The sequence below is a fragment of the Muscardinus avellanarius genome (genome assembly GCF_963383645.1).
Source record: "Muscardinus avellanarius genome assembly, chromosome: 11".
Lineage (NCBI taxonomy): Eukaryota > Metazoa > Chordata > Mammalia > Rodentia > Gliridae > Muscardinus > Muscardinus avellanarius.
The window spans coordinates 66,782,112-66,794,625 of NC_137797.1; the positions used below are offsets into that span (position 1 = coordinate 66,782,112).

The 12,514-nt window shown below is 48.7% G+C and overlaps 1 protein-coding gene across 1 annotated transcript; it reads left to right on the forward strand.

Annotated features, from left to right (window-relative positions):
• Positions 1-10,082: 10,082 nt before the first annotated feature.
• On the forward strand, positions 10,083-11,787 carry SMUG1 (single-strand-selective monofunctional uracil-DNA glycosylase 1; the record flags this gene model as incomplete). The annotated part of the gene is made up of 2 exons (XM_080705814.1): positions 10,083-10,316; positions 11,260-11,787. 2 exons carry the CDS (start codon positions 10,083-10,085, stop codon positions 11,785-11,787), a joined length of 762 nt encoding a protein of 253 aa, XP_080561940.1.
• Between the last annotated feature and the right edge of the window lie 727 nt (positions 11,788-12,514).

The following is a 12,514-nucleotide window of genomic DNA, read 5'->3' on the forward strand; positions in this document are numbered from 1 at the left end:
TCTCCCCAGCCCAGGTGACCCAACTCTCTAGCCTCTCACGCAGGCCAGGGCACAGCCTGGGTTTGCCTCTGCTCCCGCCCCAAGGCCCTACCCATAAATCACCGCCAGCCTACCTGGCCAGAGGTCTGGGACACTGGGAGAGGGACTAGGCTGGCTGATCCTGTTTTATCTGTCTCTGGGTCTCTGTTTGCTTCAGGGCTGTGCCTTTCCCTGTCTCCCCTTGAGAGAGACTCACCAGGTGGCGAGGAGTAGCAGTGTAGGCTGAAACAGAGAGGGCCCCAGTGCCTTTAGGGGCTAGCTGTGACAGCCCCCTGGGTCTCCTCTTTATATTTGAATTTTTTTGTGTGTGTGGTACTGGGGTTCCTGGAAGCCCTTCTACCTCCGGGCTACACTCCCAGACCTATATTTTTTTATTTGGAAACAGGGTCTCTTAAGCCAGTGTGGCTGGCTTCGAACCTGCGCGATCCTCCTGTCTCCGCTTTCCAAGTGCGGGGATTACAAGCGTGTGCCACAATACCCGGCTATATATGAATTTTCTATCTGAGTTTCCTGGGCTGTATGGGCTTATAAGGACAGAAAGAATTACCCAATTTTTACAGAAACTTGAAGTTAGGGGTTGGGGGTCTTGTGGGGTCTCTGCCTGCCTAACATTCATTTTTCTCATCATAGTCCAGCCAGAGGCCGACTTGGAGCGTGGCGGAGATGCCAGGATCACAAGCTGGAGGTGCTTAGCAAGCAAGGGGCAGAGAGTCGGGTGGGCAGGGTGGTGTCCAAGGAATGGTAGAGATTCTGGAATTCTTTTTTTTTTTTTTTGTACTGGGGTGGAACCCAGAGGCTCTTCTACCTTCGAGCTATACTCCCAGACCTATTCTTTTTTTTTTTTTTTTTTTTTTTTTTTTTTTTTTTTTTTTTTGGGTGGTACTGGAGGTGGAACCCAGAAGCTTTCTACCTCCGGGCTATACTCCCAGACTTTTTTATATTTTATTTGGAAACAGGGTCTCACTAAGTTGCTGAGAGCCTCACTAAGTAGCTGAGGCTGGCTCTGAACCTGTGTGATCCTCCTGTCTCAGCCTCCCAAGCGTGGAGATTACAAGCGTGTACCACCACACCCGGCTCTCCCAGACCTATTTTATATTTTATTTGGAAATAGGGTCTCACTAAGTTGCTGAGAGCCTCATTAAGTAGCTGAGCCTGGCTTCAAACCTGTGTGATCCTCCTGTCTCTGTCTCCCAAGTACTGGGATTACAAGTGTGCGCCACCACGCCCGGCTCGAGATTCTGGAACTCTTTTTCTTTTTGATACTAGAGATTGAACCGACGGGCATTCTACCTTTGAGCTATACCCCCAACCCTTTTATTTTATTTTTTTGTGGTACTGGGGGTGGGACGCAGGGGCTTTCTGCCTCTGGGTTATACTCCCACACCTACTTTATATTTTATTTGGAAACAGGGTCTCACTAAGTTGCTGAGAGCCTAAGTAGCTGAGGCTGGCTTTGAACCTGTGAGATCCTCCTGTCTCAGCCTCCCAAGTGCTGGGATTACAAGCATGCACCACCACACCCAGCTAGCCTTTTTATTTTATTTTTTCAGTGAAGGAGAATAAATCCAGGGCATTACAAATGTTCTGCCACTGAGCTATGGCCCCAGCCCACTGAAATAATTTTGAAGACTTAATATATTTGTTTCCTATATTATATTGATAGATTCCATTGCTGAGAGAGAGAGAGAGAGAGAGAGAGAGAGAGAGAGAGAGAGAGAGAGTGTGTGTGTGTGTGTGTGTGTGTGTGTGTGTGTGTGTGTGTGTCTGGGAATTAAACTCAGGGGCATTCTATCTACAAACTGCACTCCCACACCTTTTTTGTTTTGAAACAAAGTCTTGCTACATTGCTGAGAGTATCACTATGTTTCTGAGGCTGCCCTTAAACCTAGTATCCTCTTGTCTCAGCCTCCCTAGTACTGGGATTACAGACATACACCACCACGGCCAGCAATTCATCCTGAAATTCTTTTTATCTTTTATTTGATACATTGTACTTTTACATCATATTGGAGTACAGAGTGTCAGGCAAATACATGCACACAGCTCCTGGTGCTCTCCCACCAAGTCCTTCCCAAAGAGTGTTGCTAGTTGCTGCAGGTCTTTGTTGGTCTCAATCCTTCCATCTCAGCCTCCCAAGCGCTAGGATTATACGTGTGTACCATCACACGGAGCCTAGAATTCTTTTTTTTTTTTTTTTTTTGTGTGTGTGGGTCTGGGGATGGAACCCAGAGACATTTGACATCCGAGCTACACCCCCTGCCCTATTTTTCATTCTTTTATTTTTGAAACCGGGTCCCACTGAGTTTCGGAGGGCCTCACTAAGCAGCTGAGGCTGTCCGGGAACTGCGCTTCTCCAGTCTCAGCCTCCCAAATGCTGGGATGACAAGCGTGCGCCACCACGCCCGGCGGGAGCCTAGAATTCTTAAACAATGAGATAACACCACAATGAAGTACCCTCACACCCCTTAATCTGGTTCAGAGACACAAATGCACAGATACGTAGAAACAGAGGAGCCTGTTCTAGAACTGATTCTAGTCATTCCAGAGAAAGAAGCAGAGGCAGGGAGAGATACACAGAGGGAGAGAGACACACAGATACAGAGAGACTATACGAGAGCCTAGAGATAAATTCACATAGGCAGAGAGAGGCAAAGACACTGAGGGGGGGAGAATCTGGTACAAATTAAAGCTCAGGAAATAATGGGCTTCATGAAGTAGATGATTAATTCAGTTTCCGAAGTCTTGCAAGGGCAGGGGTACTCTCTCACCTCGATGTCAGAGGGTCACTGCTCATAGCTCCCTGAAGCCCCTGCTGTACCCATTAAGTTTCTGACTGTTGATGGGAGACCAGAGGAGTCTTGGGAAAGGGGGTACCATGCTTGTTCTCTCATGTCTTATTATTGGCTTCACTGGTCTCCTCCCCTACTACCCACAGGGAGACCTTGCTTTGGTGATCAGAGTCCTGACTGTGCTCAGGAATTTGTGCAGAGTGGAAGGAAATCAGAAGGTAACTAGCCTTAGCGGGTATCCAGTCTAATGAAAGTCTTATGTTCAGGACACAGAAACAGATCCAGATAGAGGATAAGAAGAAAACTACCACCAGACAGGGTGGCGCATGCCTGTAATCCCAGTACTTGGGAGGCTGAGATGGGGGGATCACAGGCACTCCACAACTTAGTGAGACCCTGTTTCAAAATAAAGGATAAAAAATAGGACTGGGAGTGTAGCTCAGAGATAGAATGCCTCTGGGTTCAATCCCCAGTACTGAAAAAAAAAAAAAAAGAAAAAATACAACAGAAGAAAACTAGTAATTGAGCAGCTTTAAACATTGGTTCTGGTATGGGGAAGTTGGGGGGAATAAACCTTTAGGCACAGCCATGGAATTAGAATTGGCCAGAGAAGGCTTCTGGGCAGAATATTCAAGAGGGAGGATTTGGAATTATGGGAAGTTTTATGGTTAATTTTGCATGTTCATTTGTATGGGCCAAGGGATGCCCAGATATGTAGAGGACGAGGACGTAGAGGCCGGCTGTTTAGGATTTTTCTGGAGTGTTTCTGGAAGGGTGTTTCTGGAAGAGATTAGCATTTGAACTGGACGGCTGAGTCAAGATCACTCTCCCCAGTGTGGATGGATACTATCCAATCCTTTGAACCAAAAGATGAAAGAAAGGTGAATTCTCTCTTTATGAGCTGGAACAACCATTTTCTCCTGTCCTTGGACATTACTGGACAGCTGTTCAAGGGTCTTGGTTCTTTTCTTTTGTACTGGAGATTGAATCCAGGAGCATTTTACTCTGAGGTACACCCCTGGCCTTATCTATCATCTATCTATCTATCTATCTATCTATCTATCTGTTTATTGTTTTTGTTTTGAAACAGAGTCTCACTAAGTTGCTGAGAGTTTCACTAAATTGCTGAGGTTGGTCTCAAATCTGCAAACCTCCTATCTCAGCCTTCCAAGTACTGGGATTACAGGTGTTCACCACTACATCCAGAAAAGGGCCTTGATTTTGAGGCCTTCAGGTTCTGAGATCAAGTTCTCTGTAACTCCTCTTCAGTTTCAGAACTGAATGACCACAGGTTTTCTTGGTTCTCCAGCTTACAGAAAGTAGATCAGCTGATCGTGGGACTTCTTGGCCTCCAAAAGCCTGTGAGCTGATTCCATAATAAGTGTCCTCCTATTGATAGATGAACAGACATCCTATTGCTTCTGTTTCTTTAGAGACCCCTGACATAGGTTATAGGGCTGGGCAGATAAGCAAGGCTGCCGAGGGAGAGAAGTCAAGTGGTGACGCTTTTGGAGAAGGGCTGGCTTGGACAGTAATGGGGAATGCTCGCTGCCAAAGAGTTGTCAGGAGATACTGGAAATGCCTTGTTGGGGACAGTAATGGTCCCAGGAGGACTACGGAGAGGTCTCCTACACCTGGGACAGCAGGAGAGCTAGAAATGGTCCTTAGCTGTTAGTACCCTCAGGTGGGTGTGGGATTGGAGGAGGTTGGAGCTTCTTGATGGCTGTGAATGAATTTTAAAGTTAGGTCTTTACATCACTTTCCCAGACCTCTTGATTTAGTCCTAAAATGAAAATAAACTACAATTCCCAGCCGCACTTAGTGCTAATTTAGCACGCCTTCCGGAAACTGGATTTTCCGGCGGAAGTGGCTACGTCTACGCCAATCGCTTTCCCCAAACACGGTAGACCACAATTCCCACTGTTCTTTGCACCGGATGTAAGGGAAGGAACCGGAAGCCGATGGGGAGCCCGGCCAGGTGAGGGACCCGGGGGTGGGCGTGTGGGGCGCTGGGGCCGGCCGGGGGCTCCCAGGGCCTGCGGGGCAGGGCCCAGCGAGGGGTCGGAGGCCTGTGCCCCGGGGCCGTCGCTCGTCCTCAGCCGGCTCCGGCGCTGGGACAGCCGAGCCCGGCGGGTCGCCGGGAGGGCCTGCGGGATCCTGGCTTCCCGGCGGGCGGAGCCCGCGGGCGCAGGAGGTTTGCTGGTACCCGGGTGATCCGTCCCCTCGGAACCACAATAAGGGGTGAAATGGCCGCTTTGAGCCCATCTTTATGCCCCCCCCCCAATTGTTTGTTTATTGTCCCTGTAGATTTCTGGAGTACCATCAAGGGTCCGGGGAGTGGATAGATGGTGTCTCAGAATCCTAATAAACTTCTTGGATTTGATATCAGAAAGGTCTGGTATTAATCTGAAATCTAGCGTTGGTGGCCACACTTATTTCTAGTTCACCCTCCGCAGCCTTAACACAATGTAATTCGACATCGTATTTTATAAAGTACATTTCTCAAGCGTCTGGCACTTGGCGACTTTGGGTAGAACTTTCAAAACCTTCCTTTGGGTCCTTTTAGTGTTTCTTTGAGGATGTTGAAGCTTAGATTATATTGTATTACAGTTAGTAGTTTATCCTCTCACAGTGGTTATGGTTTACTGAAAACCTGATATACATTTTATTCATTTGGATTTCTTCCCCACCAAGGACTCAAATACTGAAAAATGATCAAATGAGCAAGTGGTTGTATGTTGATGGAATATGATTTTCATAGAGAATTAAATGTCTTCTTCAGGAGAACATTCTTAGAGGTGGGACCGGGACTAGTATTCAAGTCAGTTGACTTTAAGCCGTGGTTATTGGCTGTCAGATCAGGCTTCAAAACTTTGGCAAAATGAAAAATAAAGGCTTGTCTCTTTTATGTACCCTATCTTTGCTTTATCTAGCTTAGGATTCCAATGCAAAACATAGACACAGCTTCGACTTGGGATCCTAGAGTGAGAGCAGTGATCCTCCAGTGTTGGTGCTCCTTGGGGAGAAGAAAAGCTTGGACCCAGCCCTGAAATGTTGGAGTTTGTCATACTGTTCACCTCCACCTTTGTATGAACCCAGTTAGTCCTGGATACTCACCTAGATGGATCGAAGGCCTCTGAAATCAGTCTAGGGGAGAACTCCACGCCCACCCCATACTGGGGATTGAACCCAGGGGCACATTACCACTGAGCTACATTCCCAGTCCTTTTATTTATTTTTTTTCTATTTTTTCAGTACTGGGGATTGAACCCAGAGGCATTCTACCTCCGAGCTTCACCCCCAGCCCTATTTTTTATTCATTTTGAAACAGGGTCTTGCTAAGTTGTGGAAGTCCTCACAGGTTGTTGAGGCTGGCTTCAAACTTGAGATCCTTCTGTCTCAGTCTCCGAAGTACTGGGATTACAAGTGTGCACCACCACTCTCAGCTTGCTTGCTTGCTTTCTTTCTTTCTTTCTTTCTTTCTTCCTTTCTTCCTTTCTTCCTTTCTTCCTTTCTTCCTTTCTTTCCTTTTTTTGGACATAGGTTCTGCTAAGTTGTTGAGGCTAGCCTCAGGCTCCTAAGTAGCTGGGATTACAGGCATGTACCACCATGCCCCTTGTGAGGAAAGGCTTAAGTTTGGCTTTTGATTTTTTTTTTTTTTTTTTTTGTGGTACTGGGGTTTCTAGAAACCCTTCTACCTCCGGGCTACACTTCCAGACCTATTTTATATTATTTTTATTTGAAAACAGGGTCTCTTAAGCCAGCGAGGCTGACTTCGAACCTGAGCGATCCTCCTGTTTCCGCCTCCCATGCGCAGGGATTACAAGTGCGCGCTACCACGCCCGGCTTGGCCTTTGATTTTTACAAAAATTTTTCTTCTACTTCTCTACTTCTTCCACCTGTCTGATCCCCTAGGCTAGGATCAGAGGAAAGGTTGATAAACCAAGCTATTGTGCCAGTCTTGGTACAACAACGTTAAGAGATCATTCTTGACCTGGGTTGGAGGTTGAGAAGGAAGAAGAGAATAGTCCCTTGTGATGGAAATATACTCAGAGCCCTATGAGCCCAGGAAAGCAAGAAGAATGCAAAGTATGCATCTGAGCCTTGAGTGAACTCAGGATATAGAAGTGGAGAGGAATTATGAGGATTGGTTCCTTGGGGCTGGGGTGTAATTTAGTGGTAGAGTGCTTGCGTAGAATGTATGAGGCCCTGGGTTTGGTCTCCAAGACCATCCCCTCAAGATAAAGTAATATACATATAAAATTAATAAAAAATACACATTTAAAGCATGTATATGTATTTCATTACCAGAAGGCCGGAGATGTAGCTCAGTGATAGTGATTGTCTAGCATGCCTGTTTTTTGTTTTTTTGTTTTTGTGGGTCTAGGGATGGAACCCAGGGGCATTCGGCCTCCGAACTACACCTTGCCCTATATTTTGTTCTTTACTTTGAAACAGGGTCTCACTAAGTTACAGAGGGCCTCACTAAGTAGCTGAAGGTGTCTGTAAACCGCAATCCTTTGGTATCAGCCTCCCAAATGCTGGAATTACAAGCGTGTACCGCCACGCCTGGGTGCATGCCTGGGTTTGATCTCCAGCACCATAAAAAAACAAAGTTCCTTGGTAGAAGGTAGGTGTTTTTTGTTTTTGTTTTTGGAACTGGAGATTGACCCCAGGTGCATTCTACCTTTGAGCTATATCCCCAGCCCTATTTTTTATTCTTTATTTTGAAACAGGGTCTCACTAAGTTGCAGAGGGTCTCACAAATTACTGAGGCTGGCATCAAACCTGTGATCCTCCTGTCTCAGCCTCCTAATTACTGGGGTTACAAGTGTGTGCCACCATACCTGGCTTGGTAGAAGGTAGTTTTAAGCAAAACTGGTAAAGTAGGGATGGTTAGAGCCGAACAGATATTTGAGTACCTAATAAAGGCCAGGACCTTGGAGTTATAGAGGGAAATTGGTTCTTGATTTACCTAAATCTAGTTGGGTAGGCAAGGTGTGAGTTCACCAAGAACGTGTGACGATAGCTTTTACCAAATATCAGCATCACCTTGTTTAAAATACAGATGTCCTGGCCTTACAGCTGACTTTGTGTGGAGGCAGGGTGGGAATTTGGCACATGCTACAGTGTTCTGAGGAGAGAAGGCATTATCAAAGGGTTGGTGTGAGCTGCATTTGAAGGCTGCGTATGATTAGAATGTGTGGAGAAGTGGGCGAGTCATAGTCCTGCTTCACTGCATGACTCCTAGGTGTTCTTGTTAAGTCCAGGAGTGTATCTGGTTGGGTTGTAGAAATAGTATATGCAGAGTTTTGGGTGTTGGGTAGGAAAGGCATTTTGAGGTAGGAAAGGTTAGTGGAATGGGTAGGTTGGAACACTGGGTTTGCACAGGATGTTGAGAAGGAACGGCTTTTACAGTTTACAAGGCTTGCTGTAAGCTCCTGCCCTCTTTCTAACTTCTCACCTCACCCATCTTTCTATCAGCACTATGAAGTGGGTGTTTTTCCTTCCTAGTATATGGACGAGGACACCTGAGGTCCTGCCATGGTTGCATAGCTTACAAGTCGATTCTGAGTCTGGTAACCATCTTTGTCTCCACTGAGGATGTATGTGTGTGTATGTGTGTGCGTGCGTGCGTGTGTGCATGTGTGTGTGTTACTAGGGATTGAATTCAGGTGTATTCTACCTCTACCTCTGAGTTACACCCCCAGTTCTTTTTTTTTTTTTTGTGGTATTGGGGGTGGAACCCAGAGAACTACCTCTGGGCTATAATCCCAGACTTTTTTTTTTTTTTGGAAACAGTCTCATTAAGTTGCCAAGAGCCTCACTAAGTAGCTGATGCTGGCTTTGAACCTGTGTGATGCTCCTGTCTCAGCCTCCCAAATGCGGGGATTACAAGCATGTGCCACCATGCCTGGCAAGATTTATTTTATTTTTTATTTTTGTAGTACTGAGGCTTGAACTCAGGGGCATTCTACTTCCAAGATACACCCCCAGCCGAGTTTTACTTCTTAATTGGAAACAAAGTCTTATTAGGTTCCTGAGAATCTCAGTAAGTTACTGAGGTTGTCTTCAAACCTGCAATCCTCCTGTCTTAGCCTCCCAAATGCTGGGATTACAGGCGTGTGCCACCATGCCTGTCTTCACTGAGAATTTTATTTTTAATTTATTTTAATTAATTAATTAATTTATTTATTTATTTATTTTGCAGTACTGGGGATTGAACCCTGGGGATTGAACCCAGGGCATTCTACCTCCGAGCTCATCATCAGCCCCATTTTTTATTCTTTATTTTGAAACAGGGTCTCACTAAGTTGCTGAGGGCCTCACTAAGTAGCTGAGGCTGGTCACAAACTCATGATCCTCCTGTCTTGGTCTCCCAAGTACTGAGATTACAAGTGTGCGCCACCATGCCCAGTCACTGAGGATTCCTGAATGCATGAAAAAAGCTAGGCCTAGGTTAGGGGGTTGTAGAATTCTCGGAGTGGCTGATCAAAATATCTAAGGCAAGATGGTGTGGGTGGTTAGGAGCTTAGCCTCAAATCAGATAGTGCGGGTTCAAATTCTAGCTTCATCACTTGCTAACATGTGACCCTGGGCAAGTTGCTTGATCTTGCTAAGCCTCAGTCTTACTTGTAACATGGGAGCAATAATACTCACCTCCTGGGGTTATTATGAAGATCATTGAGGCATACGTGGCATGGAGCAATTGCTCACCACCTGGAAGCTGTTGTATTAGCCCTCTCAGGTCTCTGGGCTGTGGCTGTGCACCTGCAGCTCATTCGCCAGCACAGTGGTTTCCAGGACACAGCCCATCCTCCCGGACTTGTTTTATTAAGGATGACCTTATGCAGAGAGGACGCCACCAGTAAGTATGTCTTGAAGCCTACAGTGTGCTCAGCATGGCCCAAGACTAGTGACTCAGACCCATCCCTGATGGAAAGGAGGTTTGGAGTGGGGGATGGCTGGTGCTTATGGCTTATTCTTACTGGTAGTATATGAAGAGGAAGAAGCTGGAAATTGGGGGAGGAACTGAGATGAGCTTGGTCCTGCTTGGTGATTGGTGGGTGACTGACATGATCTTCCAGGGTCCCTCCTGAACCTAGGAAATGGTAGTCAGGGCCCCAGCCAGCATAGATTCTTTTTCTGGGCACAGGGGTCACGGGGCCTGTGTCTTCTGTTCCAGGTGACAGCAGTGTGGCTGTGCACCAGACTTTCTCGCTGGGGCCCCTCCATGAATGTACAGGTGCGGCGATGGAGCCCCAGCCCTGCCCTCCAAGCTTGGCCGAGGGCTTCCTGGAGGAGGAGCTCCGGCTCAATGCAGAGCTGAGGCAACTGCAGTTCTCAGAACCCGTGGGCATCATCTACAATCCAGTGGATTATGCATGGGAGCCCCATCGCAGCTACGTGACTCGCTACTGCCAGGGCCCCAAGGAAGTGCTCTTCCTGGGCATGAACCCGGGACCTTTTGGCATGGCTCAGACCGGGGTAAAGGGCCTGGCTTCCTGAGGGTGGCATGGGAGGCTCCGAGGTGGATGCTTGGCTGGGTGTGCTGGGCAGGATGAGTGTGTGTGTGGCTGTGGACGTGGGTTGGTCCCCTGCCCCATCCCCTCCCGAAATGCACACCGGCTCCTGTGGTCTCAGATGTTCTCCTGCCCTCTCTGCCCGTAGTTAACCAAGCACATTAATGGTAGTTCCGTTTCCCCGGTGAGTTATCCACTAATTGCCTTTGAGAGCCCTTCCTTCCGCCATCCCCCATCCTTCCTGGACTGCCCCTGTCCCTCAAGTGTGGTCGATCAGGAGAGGGACTAGGACCACTGGGTCCTTGGAGGAAGGCTAGTTGGCAGGAAGGGTATATAAGGGATGTGGGTGTCCTGGATAGTTTCAGCTGAGGAGTGTTTGGAACAGCTAATCTCCAGGGCCTGCTTTCTTTTCCTTAAGGACTCAGGATGAGTGACTGCCCCGCGGAGGGGGTGCTTGGCAGGTGGGGGAGGGGAAGAGGCCTCAGGGCAGGAGGCTCAATTGCTTTTATTGACCCCAACTGGGTGGTGAAAGGTGATCAATGATTATCGATGGAAATGACAGCCTGAGGCTTGGGGTGGGGAGGGCACACATAGCGCAGTGGTCAGCCCTGTCCTTGTGCCTCCTGCTCTCTTTCTGTCTTGGGCCACCTGTCTGTCCTTAGTACTGACCATTGAGCCCTGTGTAGGGCCAGATATCTCAACACACTCCCTATATGAGGTCCCAGGTCCTGCGGGGCAAGAAGCCACAAGATGTTTTTGTATCACCGTCCATGAGGAGGGAGCTGGAGGCAGGTGGACAGGGCTGAACTGCAGGGCCAGGAGTCACCAGCGCAGAGCCCTGGTGAGGTCGGGGTGGGCCATAACTCAGGTCTCCGTTTAAAGCCCCTCATGTCTCTCCTTCCTTACAGGTGCCCTTTGGGGAAGTGAGCATGGTCCGGGACTGGTTGGGCATCGGAGGGTCTGTGCTGACCCCTCCCCAAGAGCACCCTAAACGACCAGTGCTGGGACTGGAGTGCCCGCACTCCGAGGTGAGCGGCGCCCGATTCTGGGGCTTTTTCCGGAGCCTCTGTGGAGAGCCTGAGGTCTTCTTCCGGCACTGCTTTGTCCACAACCTGTGTCCTCTGCTCTTCCTGGCTTCCAGCGGGCGCAACCTCACCCCTGCGGAGCTGCCCGCCAAGCAGCGGGAGCAGCTTCTCGGGATCTGTGATGCCGCCCTGTGCCGGCAGGTGCAGCTGCTGGGGGTGCGGCTGGTGGTGGGAGTGGGGCGGCTGGCGGAGCAGCGGGCCCGGCGGGCCCTGGCAGGCCTGCTGCCCGAGGTGCAGGTGGAGGGGCTCCTGCACCCCTCGCCCCGCAGCGCGCAGGCCAACAAAGGCTGGGAGGCAGTAGCCAAGGAGAGACTCAGTGAGTTGGGGCTGCTGCCTCTGCTGACAAAATGAGACCCGGGCACAGTCAAGGGCCCAGGTCACTCTTGCAAGTGACCGCACATCTCCTGGCCTGGAGCCATAAGGTCTTGCTGGGCTTCCCGGTTGCCAGGAAACCTTCTTTGGTCCATTGAACTGCCCTCCGACCTGCTGAGGTGGTTTCTAGTCGCTCTTCTGTTCACCCTCCTCTTCTGTGAGTGTTGCCCCTTTAGGCTTGCAGCCTCTTACTCCACTGAGGTCAGCAGAAGGTGGGCTTCGTGCAGACTGCTCTACCTCATTGTCTCCTTGGGAGCTTCTGTGCAGCTCAGTGTCCCAGACAGGGACTTCAGAGGTCATATTTGCTATTTCAGAGACTTTTTTTAGAATCTTTTATTTTTTATCTTTTATTGGCACATTCTTTGTACATGCCAATGGGGTTCAGTGTGATGTTTCCACATGTGCACACAGCATGCATTGGCCTCCCTTATCCACCCTCCCCACCTTTACCCCGTCTCAACCAGAGGAACAATCTCGTCGGGACCCTTCTTATACAACAGCTGCCAGCTCATTCCGTTCCTCACAGGGACCAGAACAAAGCATGGGACATGTTATTAAGAGTGAACTTCTAGGCCGGGCGTGGTGGTGCACACTTGTAATCCCAGTAAAAAATAGGGCTGGGGCTGTAACTCAGAGATAGAATGCCTCTGGGTTCCAGCTTCATTACCACAAAAACAAAAAAGCGAACTTGCAGCTGAGTGTGGTG